Consider the following 15914-nt stretch of genomic DNA (forward strand, 5'->3'; position numbering starts at 1 on the left):
GATAAGTCCCCTGGGCCTGATGGCATTTATCCTAGGATCCTTTGGGAAGCTAGGGAGGAGATAGCGGAGCCATTGGCCTTGATTTTTATGTCGTCGTTGTCTACAGGAATAGTGCCTGAAGACTGGAGGATAGCGAATGTGGTCCCCTTGTTCAAGAAGGGGAGTAGGGACAGCCCTAGTAACTCGAGGCCAGTGAGTCTCACTTCTGTTGTGGGCAAAGTCTTAGAGAGAATTGTAAGGGATAGGATTTATGAACATCTGGATAGGAATAATGTGATCAAGGATAGTCAGCATGGTTTTGTGAAGGGCAGGTCGTGCCTCACAAACCTTATTGAGTTCTTTACTAAGGAAGTGGACGAAGGTAAAGCAGTAGATGTGGTGCATATGGATTTTAGCAAGGCGTTCGATAAGGTACCCCATGGTAGGCTACTGCAAAAATTACGGAGGTATGGCATAGAGGGTGCATTAGAGGTTTGGATTGGGAATTGGCTGGCTGGAAGGAGACAGAGGGTAGTAGTTGATGGTAAAGGTTCATCTTGGAGTGCAGTTACTTGCGGTGTTCCACAAGGATCTGTTTTGGGACCATTGCTGTTTGTCATTTTTATAAATGACCTGGAGGAGGGATTTGAAGGCTGGGTGAGTAAGTTTGCGGATGATACGAAAGTCGGTGGAGTGGTGGACAGCGAAGAAGGATGTGGCAGGTTATAGCGGGATATAGATAAGTTGCAGAGCTGGGCAGAAAGGTGGCAAATGGAGTTCAATGTAGCTAAGTGTGAAGTCATTCACTTTGGTAGGAGTAACAAGAAGATGGATTACTGGGCTAATGGTAGGCTACTTGGTAGTGTTTATGAGCAGAGGGATCTTGGTGTCCATGTACACAGATCTCTGAAAGTTGCCACCCAGGTAAATAGTGCTGTGAAGAAGGCATATGGGGTACTGGGCTTTATTGGTAGAGGAATCGAGTCCCGGAGTCCTGAGGTCATGTTGCAGTTGTATAAGACTCTGGTGCGGCCTTATCTGGAGTATTGTGTACAGTTTTGGTCGCCATACTATAGGAAGGATGTGGAGGCACTGGAACGGGTGCAGAGGAGGTTTACCAGGATGTTGCCTGGCATGGTAGGAAGATTGTATGAGGAAAGGCTGAGGCACTTGGGGCTGTTCTCATTGGAGAAAAGAAGGTTTAGGGGAGATTTGATAGAGGTGTACAAGATGATTTGGGGTTTAGATAGGGTTGACAGTGAGAACCTTTTTCCGCGTGTGGAGTCAGCTGTTACTAGGGGACACAGCTTTAAATTAAGGGGAGGTTGGTATAGGACAGATATTAGGGGTAGATTCTTTACTCAGCGGGTTGTGAGTTCATGGAATGCCCTGCCAGTATCAGTGGTGGACTCTCCCTCTTTATGGTCATTCAAGTGGGCATTGGATAAGCATATGGAGGTTATTGGGCCAGTGTAGGTTAGGTAGGCTTCGGTCGGCGCAACATCGAGGGCCGAAGGGCTTATACTGCGCTGTATTTTTCTATGTTCTATGTTCTATAACCCTCTGATCACCTGGGAATATGATGAATTAAGTGAAAGTTCGGACTGCAGATGCTGGAGATTAGAGTTAAGAGTGTGGTGCTGGAAAAGCACAGCAGGTCAGGCAGCATCCGAGGAGCAGGAGAATCGATGTTTCAGGCAAAAGCCCTTCATCAGGAATGAATGAATTAACCCTACTGATATTCCAAATTGTACCATAGAATAGTACGGCCCATTTTATACAGCACAGGTTTTAATCTATTTCCTGCAAGTGATGAAAAGTAGGAATCCAGGTAAGAGAAATAGAAAATTAAAAATGGAATAGATTGCAAGGACACCGAACTAATGAAATTTCCTTAATTTAGAAACACAGAATGCTGCAAATAAAAGAAAAATACTGCAGAATATTTCCAGCCCCTTTCAGCTCTGAAGAGTCATATCAGACTTGAAACGTTAATCTTTTATTCCTCTGTGCAGATGATGATAAAAATTACACAACACCAGGTTATAGTCCAACAGGTTTATTTGGAAGCACTAGCTTTTGGAGCGCTGCTCCTTCATAAGGTGGTTGTGGAGTATAAGGTCATAAGACACAGAATTTATAGCAAAACTTTACACTGTGATGTAACTGAAATTATATATTGTAAAAGACCTGGATTGTTTGTACAGTCTCTCATCTTTTAGAATGAACAGGTTGGTTTCAGTTCTTTCATATGTAAATCGCAGGACTTTTATAAAAGTTACATTCTCAAGTGAAATTTAACAGTTGCCATCATGTCGGCCCAAATAATGCATTTAAAGTGTGAGCTGCCCTGTGTGAGACTGTCTGTGCCACAATGGTCAGACTGATTCTAATCTAAAAAGTGGATTGACAGAATCTTACATGGTTTCATGCAGTTTTTGACAAAGTAAAATGTAATTCTCCAAGTACAAATTCACCCCACAAACTTACATGTGTATGTGTGCATGTGTGCACGTGTGTGTGTATGCTAGGGGAGGTGGTGAGATTATGAATATCTGTAAGGGAGTATGTGAATGAGAGTGCAAAGGGCTATAAGGCTGTGAGAGGGTGCATATGTGAGTGTGAAAATGTATGTGTGACCATATAAGAGAGGGTCTGCGTGAGTGTATGGGACTGTAGGAGTGTGTGTGTGTCTGTCGGAGTGTGTGTGCGCGTAGGATGTCTGTGTGTGTGCATATAGTGCAATGTGGTCACCTGCAGATCCAAGTTGAGGTTATTACCATGGGTACCGAACTTGGCTATCAGCGTCTGCTTGCCCACTTTTCATTGTTGCCTGTGGCAAAGTCCGCCTTGAAGGACGGTCACCCAAAGGTCCGAGTTCAAATGTCTTCGACCACTGAACTATTCTCCTGCTGGGAGGGAACATTCCTGTCTGCTGATTGTTGTGCGGTATCCATTCATCTGTTGCCGTAGCCTCTGCTTCGTCTCGCCAATGTACGATGCCTTAGGACATCCTTGCCTGCAGCGTATGAGATAAAGAACATTGGCTGACTCGCATGAGTACCTGCCAAGTATATGATGGGAGATGTCCCCATGCGTAATGGTGGTATCCAAGTCGACATTCTGACATGGCTTGCAGCTTCTACCGTAACAAGGTTGTATGATGTTGTCCTGAAAGCCAGGCAGTTTGCTACAAACAATGATCTGTTTGAGGTTTGGTCGTTGTTTAAAGGCGAGGGGTGGAAGTGTGGGGAAGATCTTGGCGAGGTGCTTATCCTCATTGATAATGTGTTGCAGGCTGCGAAGAACATGGCATAGTTTTTCAGCTCCAAAGAAATACTGGACAACAAAGGGTACCCTGTTGGTTGCAGCTCGTGTCAGTCTCCTGAGAAGATCATTACAGTTTCTCGGATTTCATTTTACTTTGCTCAAAAACTGCACGAATCCATGTAAGATTCTCTAAATCCGTTTCTGAAATTAGAATCAGTCTGAGCACTGTGGCACAGACAGTCTCACACAGGGCAGCTCACACCTTCAATGCATTATCTGGGCTAACATGGCACCAATTGTTAACGTTCACTTGAGAATGTAACTTTTACAAAAGTCCTGCGATTTACATCTGAAAGAACTGAAACCAACATGTTCATTCTAAAAGATGAGAGACGTAACAAACAATCCCGGTCTTTTTCAATATATAATTTTAGTTACATCACAGTGTAAACTTCTGCTATAAATTCTGTGTCTTACGATCTTGTACTCCACAACCACCTAAAGAAGCAGCACTCCGAAAGTTAGTGCTTTCAAATAAACCTGTTGGACTATAACCTGGTGTTGTGTGATTTTTAACTTTGTACACCCCATTCCAACACCAGCATCTCCAAATCACATGTAAATGATGCCAGACTTGCTGAATTATCCATCACTTTGTTCTTTTTTTCCCTCAGAATGCTGCATCCTTTTTGAAGATTTTTGGACCAGAGAGTCTAGTCTCCAATACAACATGTTGATGTGCAAATCAAGCATCATATTACTTAAAAGGGTCAATGCTTCTGTGAACTTTAGAAGGGAAATGGAGATTGGAAATAGGTCAGCATGGAGGGGTCAACAGTCAGTTTTTGTGGAGATTGTGATAAAGCACATTTGAAGGGAATGAGGACAATCGTTCAGGAAAGGGAACTGCTAAGAATAATAGCGAATATGCAAGTAAGGAAGAGAAGTTGAATGGGCAATAGTTTAGGGAACAGTCAAGAGCATTGCATTGCATGGTCATGGGAGCATAAAAAGGATATATGGACAGACATTTCGTTACACTAGTAATTGCTGAAGCATAGTTGAGGCAGAGACCAGGTTATCTTTGAAGGGAAATATTTGAAGGTGATACTGGGTAAGAGATTGAGACTTGAGTGGCTTCCTTCTATACTATACAATTCTATAAACCAAAATTACCAGTGTTGGTTACTTCAATTAACACAACACAAGCATAATTTATTCTGGTGGGGTTGAGCTCTTTGTAAACTAATGGTAGTGGCATATGAACAACTCATTCTAAAATATTGAAATATCTCAAAATTCTTTTAAATGCAAGGCATAGGCATAAAGTAAGAGTAACTCATGACTGGCGCTACCATTTTCTATCAAGCATCATATAACAACTTCAGCAATTTTCCTGAAAATATTGTTCCTATGAGCTCAAATTGACATGGTGAACATATACCATCTACAAGATGCACTGTGACAATTTGCTAAGGCTTTTCAGACCAGACCTTCCAAATCCACAACCTCTATCATCTTGAAGGAGGTAGCACATACATGGGGTTGCCCTCCAAATAACACAACATCCTGACTTAGAATTACATCACCATTTCCTCCCTTAAACATTGGGGCCTGACCTCTAACATGTGAACTGCAGCAGTTCAAGAAGGTTGCTCACCACCACTTTCTGAAGGGAAATTAGGGGTGTACAACAAGTATTGACCTACCCAGCAAAGCTCACATCCTCTGAATGAATAAAAATTCAGAGGATGTGGGCCTCTCTGGCAACAATACTTACATTTTGTCTCTCACGCACGATCCATCTGGATGGGACGACAAACATAATTCCATTTTCATCTATCTAATTCAGTGAATCCCAAGAATCTACTCCCTGCTCCTATTTCTTATCAATATGCTGCACATTGGAAATGCCCTTATAAATGGAAGTGATAGTTTTCACATGTACACTGATAACACTCAGCTCTTCATCAATGTCATGCCTCCCAATTCCATCAGCCCTGCTACATTATCAGATTGTGCAGAATTCCTTAAAATAAGTGACAACATAAGTGAAGGCACTATTTTTGGTCCTTGCTCTGAAGACCATTCTAAGACCATTTAAACTAATGCTGTTTGTCAGAGGAACTCCGTTAGTCCCACTTTCCCATCCTTTCCCTACCAAGTTTCTCTCTTCAACGAACCTGCTTTCATCATAATCTCTTACCATGTAAAAATGCTTTTCCTCTGGTCATTTTGTCATTACATTACACTGGTGTCCACATGTTCTTGATCCTTAGGCCAATGAGATCTAATGCTGTCTATCTACGCTGTCTTGACCATTCATTGTTGTAAACACCTTCCTCAAATCTCCTTCGATTTGATTTTCACAGGAAACCATTCCCAATCTCTCCAATATAATTAAGTAAGTCAAGGCCCTCAGCCTTGGAACTATTCTGATAAATCACTAACACACCCTCTCTAAAGTCTTACAACAATCCTAAAATACAGTGCCTAGAATTAGACAAATAATCCATTTGACACTAAACCAGTCTTTTATAACAGCCCATTATAACTTCATTGGTTTTGTACTTTATGCATCTATTTATAAGACATGTGATTCTATTATGCCTCAACCACTTTCTAAGCATGTCGTGGCATTTTCAATGTGCATATACACTTGCCAAATTTTTCTATTCCTATATTCTCAATCAAGCTTTCTTGCAATTAAAATGAATTTTACAAGTGTGTTGTTTCATTCCTTCACATTTCAATGACTTATTGGAAACTTTAGAATGTCAGGGAAGATGACCACTCAGGTCATTATACCATTGCATGTTCTTTCAAAGACCTCTTCATTTTGGTCCCACATTCAAACTGTTTACTCATTACCTTTACTTGTAGAGGACAAATTTATTTGGTGAAATAATCATCGTCCTGGAGGACCACAGGACTGCTCTCTCATTATAAATTCCTATCCCATCGCCTTTTAAAAACTCCGAAAGAATCTAACTCCAACACTTTCAGTTAATGCATTCCAGGTATTCACAACCCTTGTTTGACAACAAAAAACTAATTTTCTCTGTAGTCTTTTTACCAATTATTTTAAATTGATTAGCTCTGATTACTGACAAACTTGCCAAACTAAATTAGTTTTAAAAATTTTAAATTAAAAAATACTTTTCCTCTGTTAAGCATATCTTTCTTGTCTATTTCTCTTGCTCAACCAATGAGCAAATTAATAAATTCAATATTGGCAGATTCTGAATCTCTTTGGAAATCTGCATTCATTTTTCCTTGGCCTCTTACCTGGTGTTGCTTCTTCTTTAGATGTTGCTCTGTAATTTGTGCTTTCTGCTGTAACATTTTCTCAATTCGCTGGTTTACCTGTTGCTCTTTCTTGCATTCATTTTCATAAAACCTTGATCCCTATGATAAAAAATAATCACCACTCAGGATCAATTAGAAATCAAGGGCACTTTAAGTTATCTAAATGCAAACAATGCATTACCACTGGCTCCCTACTCCTTAAGACTTGTAATTTTCTCAATTCATAGCAATTAATGTGGTTATACAAACTGAGATGGGACATTGATATGTGGCATGTAATGATTCTCATGAGTCTTTTGCATTTCAGGGCCCCTGTACTGAAGTAGTAGTGCCCCTGCCTGACGGCCAGGGGGCCTGAATTCAAGTCCCACATGCTCTAGAGGTGATTGTTTAACAGGCATTTGAGAAAATATCTAAACTTGAAATGTTGGGCTCTTGTGACACAGCTGTAATATTCCTTTCTTTGGGCCAGGAAGTCTGGGGTCAAGTTCCATTTGCACCACAGGCAAGACTGGATGAATGTTCTGCGGTACACATTGTGTCCGTGGAAATGACCCCAGGCTCCAAATTGCTCACTACTTCAATAACCACCGTGTTCTTATGCCAACACTTTTGTCCTGAGCCTGCTGCAATGTCCCAATGAAGCTCAATGCAAGCTTGAGGAACAACAACTAATTTTCCACTTAGGCACTTTACAGCCTCAAGGTATCTACATGGAATTCAGTAACATTATAAACTGACTATATTATGTTCTCAGTTATTTTACATTCTCTCTCATAAGAACATAAAAATTAGGAGCAGGCAATTCAGCTCCTCAAGCCTGTTCCACTAATTGATCATGGCTGATCTCATCCTGCACTCAACTCCACTTTCCTGCCTGCTCTCCATAACTCTTCAATCCATAACTATTTAAAAATCTGTCTATCTCTTCGTGAAAAGGAGTCAATCTCCCTGCATCCACCACAGTCTGGGGTAGTGAATTTCACAGATACATGACCCTTTGAGAGAAGGGTCCTCGACTCAGTTTTAAATCGGCTACCTGTTAACGTAAGACTACAATATTTTGTTCTAGGTTGTCCCCTATGAGGAAAACTTTTTCCTATGTCCACCATGTCAATCCCTGTAGCATCTTATATATCTCAATTAGATCTCTTCTCATTCTTCTAAACTCCAGAGAGTGGAGGTCTAAACTGCTCAATTTCTTTCATAAGATAAAACCCTTATCTCAAGAATCAACGTCCCTACTCTTCCTCTACATAATGTGGTGTTGGTGTGTTTGTATCTTGTTGACTGTGCACTTAGTGGTAAGGACCAATTCTCTCATTTTAACACCTTTATTTACAGACTTTTCTTACATCACCCTCTTTTTCTCCCCCTTTCTCCAGGATCACAACTATGAATCCTTTCATCTTTTGCACTGGACCTTAATACCATCTGCCCTCTTGCTCCTCCATCTGAAGTCTAAAAAAATCAACACCTTTCAATTCTGAATAGTCATTCAGATTTGAAATACTAACAGTTTCCTGCTGCACAGATGCTGCCAGATGTTGATAATCCAGCATTCTATGTTTGTTTCAGATTCCTTCCTTCTGCACTATTTTGCCTTTATGAACTTGACACAGAGAAACAGAGTGGGAGAATGCAGCGGAATACAGCACATGAAAGTATGAGTCAAAAGCAGACGTTGCCACACGGCCTCTCAAGCCTGCTCTGCCATTCAATGAGATCTTGGTTGATCTGATTATTCCACATTCCTGCCCTTTTGTGGAGGAGAGTTCCTAAGACTCAGGACGTTCTGAAAGAAAAATATTCTCCTGTTTCTGTCAAAATAGGTGACCCCTTAGTTTTAAGCAGCAACTCCTAATTCCAGGTTCTCTGACAGGGAAATATCCTTTCCACATCCACCCTGTAAAGGATCCTCAGGGTCTTATGTTTCAATCAAGTCGTCTCCAACTGCTCTAACTCCAGACGACACAAGCACAGCCTATCCAACCTTTTCTCATATGATAACCTGCCACTTAAAGGTACAAGCCCAGTAACCATCTCTGAACTGCTTCCAATGCATTTACATTACACAGTATTAATGTCATTAGTCCAGTAATTCAGATTTTCAGGCTAATGTTCTGGCAACATAGAATCAAAAGCTACCATCGACGTTAGTGAAAGTTGAAATCAATTTTAAAAACTAGAATCAAAAGTTAAGATCTCAGTTATCTGTAAGAATAATAGAGTGGTTATAGTTGGGGATTTTAACTTTCCAAACACAGACTGGGACTGCCATAGTGTTAAGGGTTTAGATGGAGAGAAATTTGTTAAGTGTGTCCAAGAAAATTTTCTGATTCAGTATGTGGATGTACCTACTAGAGAAGCTGCAAAACTTGACCTACTCTTGGGAAATAAGGCAGGGCAGGTAACTGAGCTGTCAGTGGGGGAGCACTTTGGGCCCAGTGACCATAATTCTATTAGATTTAAAATAGTCTTGAAAAAGGATAGACCAGAACTAAAAGTTGAAGTTCTAAATTGGAGGAAGGCAAAAACTTTCAACCGCTGATTGGGGGCAGATGTTCGCAGTTAAAGGGATGGCTGGAAAATGGGAAGCCTCCAGAAATGAGATAACAATAGTCCAGAGACAGTACATTCCTGTTAAGGTGAAAGGAAAGGCTGGATGACTAAAGAAATTGTGGGTTTTCTTAAGAAAAAGAAGGAAGCATATGTCAGGTGTAGACAGGATAGATCGAGTGAATCCTTAGAAGAGTATAAAGGTAGAAGGAGTATACTTAAGTGAGAAATCAGGAGGGCAAAAAGGGGACATGAGATAGCTTTGGCAAATAGAATTAAGGAGAATCCAAAGGGTTTTTACAAATACATTAAGGACAAAAGGGTAACTACGGAGAGAATAGGGCCCCACAAAGATCAGCAAGGCAGCCAATGTGTGAAGCCGCAGAAGATAGGGGTAGATAGTAATGCTTACTGTGGCAAAGGACATGGAAGATATAGAATGTAGGGAAATAATGGTGACAATCTTGAAAAATTTCCATATTACAGAGGAGGAAGTGCTGGGTGCCTTGAAACGCATAAAAGTGAATAAATCCCCAGGACCTTATCAGGTGTACCTGGAACTCTGTGGGATGCGAGGGAAGTGATTGCTGGGCCCCTTGCCAAGATATTTGTATCATCCATAGTCACAGGTGAGGTCCGAAAGACTGGAGGTTGGCTAACATAGTGTCACTATTTGAGAAAGATGGTAAGGACAAGCCAGGGAACTATAGCCTGGTGAGCCTGACCTCAGTGGTGGGCAAGTTGTTGGAGGGAATCCTGAGGGACAGGATGTACATGTATTTGGAAAGGCAAAGACTGATTAGGGATAGTCAACATGGCTTTGTGCATGGGAAACCAAGTCACACAAATTTGATTGAGTCTTTTGAACTAGTAACAAAGAATTAATGAGGGCAGAGCAGTGGACATGATCTATATGGGTTCAGAAAGGCATTCGACAAGGTTCCCCATGGGAGACTGGTTAGCAAGGTTAGATCGCATGGAATACAGGGAGAACTAGACATTTGGATACAGAACTGGCTCAAAGGTAGAAGACAGAGGGTGGTGGTGCAGTGTTGTTTTTCAGACTGAAGGCCCCGTGACCAGTGGAGTGCCACAAGGATCGGCGCTGGGCCCTCTACTTTTCGTCATTTTTATAAAGGATTTGGATGTAAGCATAAGAGGTGCAGTTAGTTAGTTTGCAGATGACACCAAAATTGGAGGTGCCGTGGACAGCGAAGGAGATTACTTCAGATTACAACGGGATCTTGATCAGATGGGCCAATGGGCTGAGGAGTGGCAGATGGAGTTTAATTTAGATAAATGCAAGGTGCTACATTTTGGGAAAGCAAATCTTAGCAGACTTATATACTTAACGTAAGGTCCTAGGGAGTGTTGCTGAACTAAGAGACCTTGGAGTTCAGATTCATAGCTCTTGAAGGTAAAGTTGCAGATAGATAGGATAATGAAGGAGGCATGTGGTATGCTTTCCCTAATTGGTCAGAGTATTGAGTACAGCAGTTGGGAGGTCATGTTACGGCTGAGTACAGGATATTAGTTAGGCCACTGTTGGGACATTGCATGTAATTCTGGCCTCCTTTCTATCAGAAGGATGTTGTGAAAACTGATAGGGTTCAGAAAAGATTTAAAAGGATTTTACCAGGGTTGGAGGATGTAAGCTGAAAGGAGAGGCTGAACAGGCTGGGGCTGTTTTCCCTAGAGCGTTGGAGGCTAAGGGGTGACCTTATAGAGGTTTATTTCGAGTTAATATGATGGTCGCAGTTTGATGATTGATTGAAGATGTTAGAGCTGTTTTCCTGGAAGAGGAGAAGGCTAAAAAGATATATGATTGAAGTTATCAAAATAATTAGGGGTTTGGACAGAATAAGGATGGAGAAAATTCAAACAGATTAAGTGATTTGGGAAAGACATAAATGTGACGTGTAAAGAAACATTTTCACTTTGGAAGTGATACACTGGGGTCCACTGCCTAGAAGTGGTGGAAGTGGGTTCAAATACAGTATTCAAGTGGACATTAGATGATCATGCAAACAGAAACAATGTGCAGTACTTTGGGGAAAGATTGGAAGGCTGACATTAAGTTGAGGTCCTCTTTCTCTGAATCGTCTTGTAGCTGTAAAAATATATTCTGCATTCTGTTCTTTTACCCTGATGTACTTTTATATGATATAATGTCTGGTTATCATGCAACACAATACTTTTCCCTTTGTTTTGATACGTAACAATAATAAACTCAAGTCATTCAGAGAGCTGGTACAAACATGATGGGTTGAATGGCCTTCCTGAAGGCCTGCATTGTAACAATTGCACAATGGATTCACATCCTCTTTTGTATCACTGGATGTAGATTGTTTGGGTGCACTGAGGGCTGTAAAATAAATTTGTTACTCTGAATTGGACTGAAATATTGAAGGTAAACCTGCAAATGTAAGAAATGTTCAAAGGAGTATTTGGTGTAGCATCAAATTAATGCGACTCCAAAAAGACAAAAGCTTGTGCATTTGAGAATCTACAAAAACAAATGGGTTAAACACATCAAGCTAACCCAAAATATTTACACAAATGCAAGAAAAGTGATAATTCAGCAGCATACAACAACTGTTCTTCCCAAAACCGCAAGAAACTACAGAGAGTCATGAATACAGTGTTCTATCTATTGACCCCATCTATACTTCCTGCTGCTTCAGGAAAGCAACCAACATAATCAAAGACCCATCTGGAGGTGCTGACGTTGGACTGGGGTGTACAAAGTTAAAAATCACACAACACCAGGTTACAGTCCAACAGATTTATTTGGAAGCACTAGTTTTCGAAGCGCTACTCCTTCATCAGGTAGACAACTACCAGATAAAGGAGCAGAGCTCTGAAAGCTAGTGCTTCCAAATAAACCTGTTGGATTGTAACCTGATGTTGTGTGATTTTTAACTTTGTACATCCCAGTTCAACACCGGCACCTCCAAATCATCTCACCCTGTTTATACTCTCATCCACTATCTTTCAGCGGGCAGATATACAAGTTTGTATACATGTACGAATACCTTCCCCACTGTTATTAGACTTCTGAATGGACTTCTCAAATTTTAAATTTAATGTTGATTTCATTCTCTGTGCACTTTCTCTGCAGCTGTAACATTGTAATCTTCACTCTGTTCTATTGCCCTTATGCATTTTATATGGTATGATTTGCCTGTGTTGCATGCAAACAAAAAACTTTTCACTGCACCTTGGTACATGCGACAATAATAAGTCAAATCGAACAAAGGCAAAAGGAATGGCCAAGAATATAACTGGTGTTCAAACAAGAACATATAATAAAAAAAACTTGCAAACAATATCAAGTAATTTTTTTAAATAAACATATTAAGAGGAAAGTAGTAAACAGGAATCTTATCTCAATAAGATAATTGAATATTTTGATTAATGGGAGGCCAGTGGAGATTGGTAATTGATATTTGACATGGGATAAGGAAGGGATTTTGATAAGTTAGAGCATGTGAAGTGCTTGAGAGATCAGCATGGAGGATTTTAGAAAACTAAGAACTGGAGCTGTGAGAGGATTTTAGTGGGAATTAGAATTGCTGCATAGTCATAGAGAGAACATTAATTAGGATATATTAGAGATTTAGACTTTGGTGATGGAAATAGGTAGTTTTGGTATCAATATGTGTAAGAGAAAGAGAAGATAATATGGCGATTTCAGTTTAAGAATATTTTCATTTTACAGAAGTTTTATAATTGTGTGCTGCAGAAACATTTTTGATAAGCACTTCGAATTGACCCCTGTTTTATATCAGCTGCAAAGCTGGAAACCCATTCCTTACCTGTCATTATCTTTCTAATTAAACCTGTTACTTTTTAAAAAATTAATATTAATCATTACAGTTGGAATTTTAAAAAAGCTGTTTATCAGATGTATTGTTTGTGTAATCCACAACAGAAAAGCACTAAAATATCACTGTTGCTTTGCTTTGAAAAAAATGAATAACTAACCTTAGATGCTTCCAAAATTATTTTGTTAATCTTTTCTTTGTCCAACCCTTCCATTCCAGCTTTGTTGTCATTGAGGGCCATTCTGGAAAGAATGCCACCATCACTGAGATCAGAGCTATCTGTGGTTCCTTTTGCAGTATGTTCCATGCTGACGTCCTTTTCCAAATTTTTAACACCTTTATCCTTTCTTATTGTTTCGGTCAGTCCTAAATAAATTAAAACAGAACAATGGTTTGATCAATTAGGACAAAATCTCACAACAGATTTCAGGAATCTAAGTAAATAATTGATTTTAAATACAGCTCTAACAAATGTATTTCTTAATGCAAAGGACTTATAACATAAATACCCACGTATTGTATTTGTATAATTATTTTTCTTTGACAGAATTGACTGACTGTATGATTTTTAAGTTAACAGCAATGTTCAAAAAAAACACAGCTCACAGATTAAATATGAACTGCATGTTTCTCTGGTCTATCCTATAAATCTCTCTTCCTCTTGCATGCAAAACCTTCAGTGTTTTTACATTTCCAAACATAAAGCATTGTTCCCTGAATAGTGTTTGGGGGAAAAAAAATGAAGAGCAGCCATTACTTATCCTTCAGCTGCACGAATTTTAAGGCTGGGATCATTCTCCTCATTTTCTTTGTTTTTTTTTCGTCATTTGACCAATTAACTTTACTGAACTAAAGTTATTATTATCGTCTGAGTTTCTGGGAAGATGTGAGGAACAGACGTCTACCAGTCCAACTCACAATTAATCTTTCCCCACTGCAATTTATTTTTATTTCAAAAAACCCCAGTGCATTTAGTTAAAGCAATAAGCTTAGACTATAAAACAGTCAATTGATGATTTGTTAGGCTATTGCATTCCCGATGGACTACAGCCTGCCAATTAGCATTTAACTGATGCAACAATGGGAACTAGAGAAGCAGCAATATTTAAGAGGAGTATTACTAATAAGGCTCAGTGCTACATCACATCACAGATTCAGTAAATAAACAGGTGGAGGGAGGACTTCATTATAGTACAGCTAGGAAAGCTCTTGCAGTGCAATGATAGTATCCCTACATCCAAGCAATCTGGGTTCAAGTCCCACCTGCTCCAGAGGTATGTCATAACATCTCTAAACAGTTTGATTAGAAAATTTGTACAATATAGCTAGGAGATAAAATTCTCAAACATCCTTCAACATCCCCTCTGGACTATGTAATGATTGTAACAGTTGCTGAGAAAAGTGGTCCATTACGCAACTAGAACTACATTGGCACAATCAAATACTCTGCCAAACTCCTGATGTCAAAAGCCCTACACATCACACAAGAAGTATGCTAAACAAAGCATCTGTTAAGATGATGATCATGGCAGCCATGGTTTTCATCAGGTTGTCAGTCCTTGCTCCTTCATAACATACTGGAAATTGGTTATGATAATAAACACCCATATACTAGACAAAAACTATGACTGCTGACAGGAATGCTGAAGAAGGGCCGTAAATACGAATATTTCATTGTACAAACTGTTTCTTGGCACTGGTTTCTCTAATTCAAGCCAAACAAGTTCCAGGGCAGGAAGCAGCACTTTGGCAACTTATTACGACTGTCAAAAACTTCTCAGCCTCCACAAGAAAGAATGTATAATGTAGAGAATCCTGATCAGAAAAATGCTTTTGAACAAAGTTTGGCACAATGGATGACATTACCTCATCTCTCTGCTCAACCTCCCTAATGATCTAACTTGATGAATTTCAATTTTCCCAGATGCACCATTTGTGTCAGAATACAGAGAAATTTCCAAATAAGTTTGTCCAATGTCACCACCTCCTCGGTTTAGTCTGCAGTCTGTTTCATAGAATCATAGAATCCCTACAGTTGGAAGCAGGCCATGCGGTCCATAGGGTCCACACCAACCATCCAAAGATCATCCCACCCAGAGCAACCCCTCTCCCCTATCCCTGTAACCCTGCACTTCCCATAGCTAACCCAGCTAGCATGCACATCCCTGGACACCATGGCCAATTTAGCATTGGCAATACACCTAACCTGCAGACCTCTGGAGTGTGGCAGGAAACCGGAGCACCTGGAGAAATTCCAGGCAGACACAGAAAGGAAGCACAAATTCCTTACAGTCATCTGAGGGTGAAATCAAACCTTAGTCTCTGGTGCTGTGAGGCAGCAGTGCTAACCACTGAGCCACCGTGCCACCCTGTGTAACTAATTCACATTAGTCACATTTCAATATCAGAATGGGATTGCTCAGTATGTTAATATTACTATTTCCCTATCTAACAGCAATGTGGTGTATTACACTATGACATAATGTGGATGATGAATGCAAACCCCTCTTCTCAAAGGCAATTAGGGATGGGCAGTAAATGCTGGCCTCACCAGTGGTGTCCACATCCTGTAAACAAATAAAAAACAAATTGGCACCTCATAAGTTGGCAGAGAAACTCCAGAGATATTTTAATTCCTACAGTTAATTCTGTTGAACCCCCTAGGAAATTAGAGCTATTTCTATCCTCTAAATAGAGACCAACATCAGGAACAAAATAATTTCTTCTATCCAGCAAAAGCAGGACAAATCGAATCTGACCAACTACTTAAGTCAGTTTTTTCTCAATCCATAGGCAATGCGAGAGAAGTTTTCACAATAGTGCTATTAAGCAGTGTTTAATCAACAATAACCTACTTTCTGGTGCTCAGTTTGGAGCCAAACATAGTCATGAGAGTTGAATTAGGGGAGTGAAGCGATATTTATTGCCCTTGACATCAGGAAAGTATCAGGAATCTTCATATAATTGAAA

General features: G+C 40.0%; 1 protein-coding gene across 2 annotated transcripts in view; it reads right to left on the minus strand.

The window, feature by feature from the left end:
• polk (polymerase (DNA directed) kappa) overlaps positions 1-15914 on the minus strand; it is a 79277-nt gene that overhangs the window by 56795 nt on the left and 6568 nt on the right. For both annotated transcript variants that reach the window (XM_072547823.1, XM_072547821.1), the window contains exons 2-3: positions 13105-13310; positions 6538-6657 (exon numbers count right to left, since the gene is read on the minus strand). In XM_072547823.1, coding sequence (XP_072403924.1) covers positions 6538-6657; positions 13105-13251 — 267 coding nt within the window. In that variant the 5' untranslated portion in view covers positions 13252-13310. The remainder of the gene's footprint in view (positions 1-6537; positions 6658-13104; positions 13311-15914) is intronic.

Source organism: Chiloscyllium punctatum, chromosome 2, assembly GCF_047496795.1.
Source record: "Chiloscyllium punctatum isolate Juve2018m chromosome 2, sChiPun1.3, whole genome shotgun sequence".
Classification (NCBI taxonomy): Eukaryota; Metazoa; Chordata; class Chondrichthyes; order Orectolobiformes; family Hemiscylliidae; genus Chiloscyllium; species Chiloscyllium punctatum.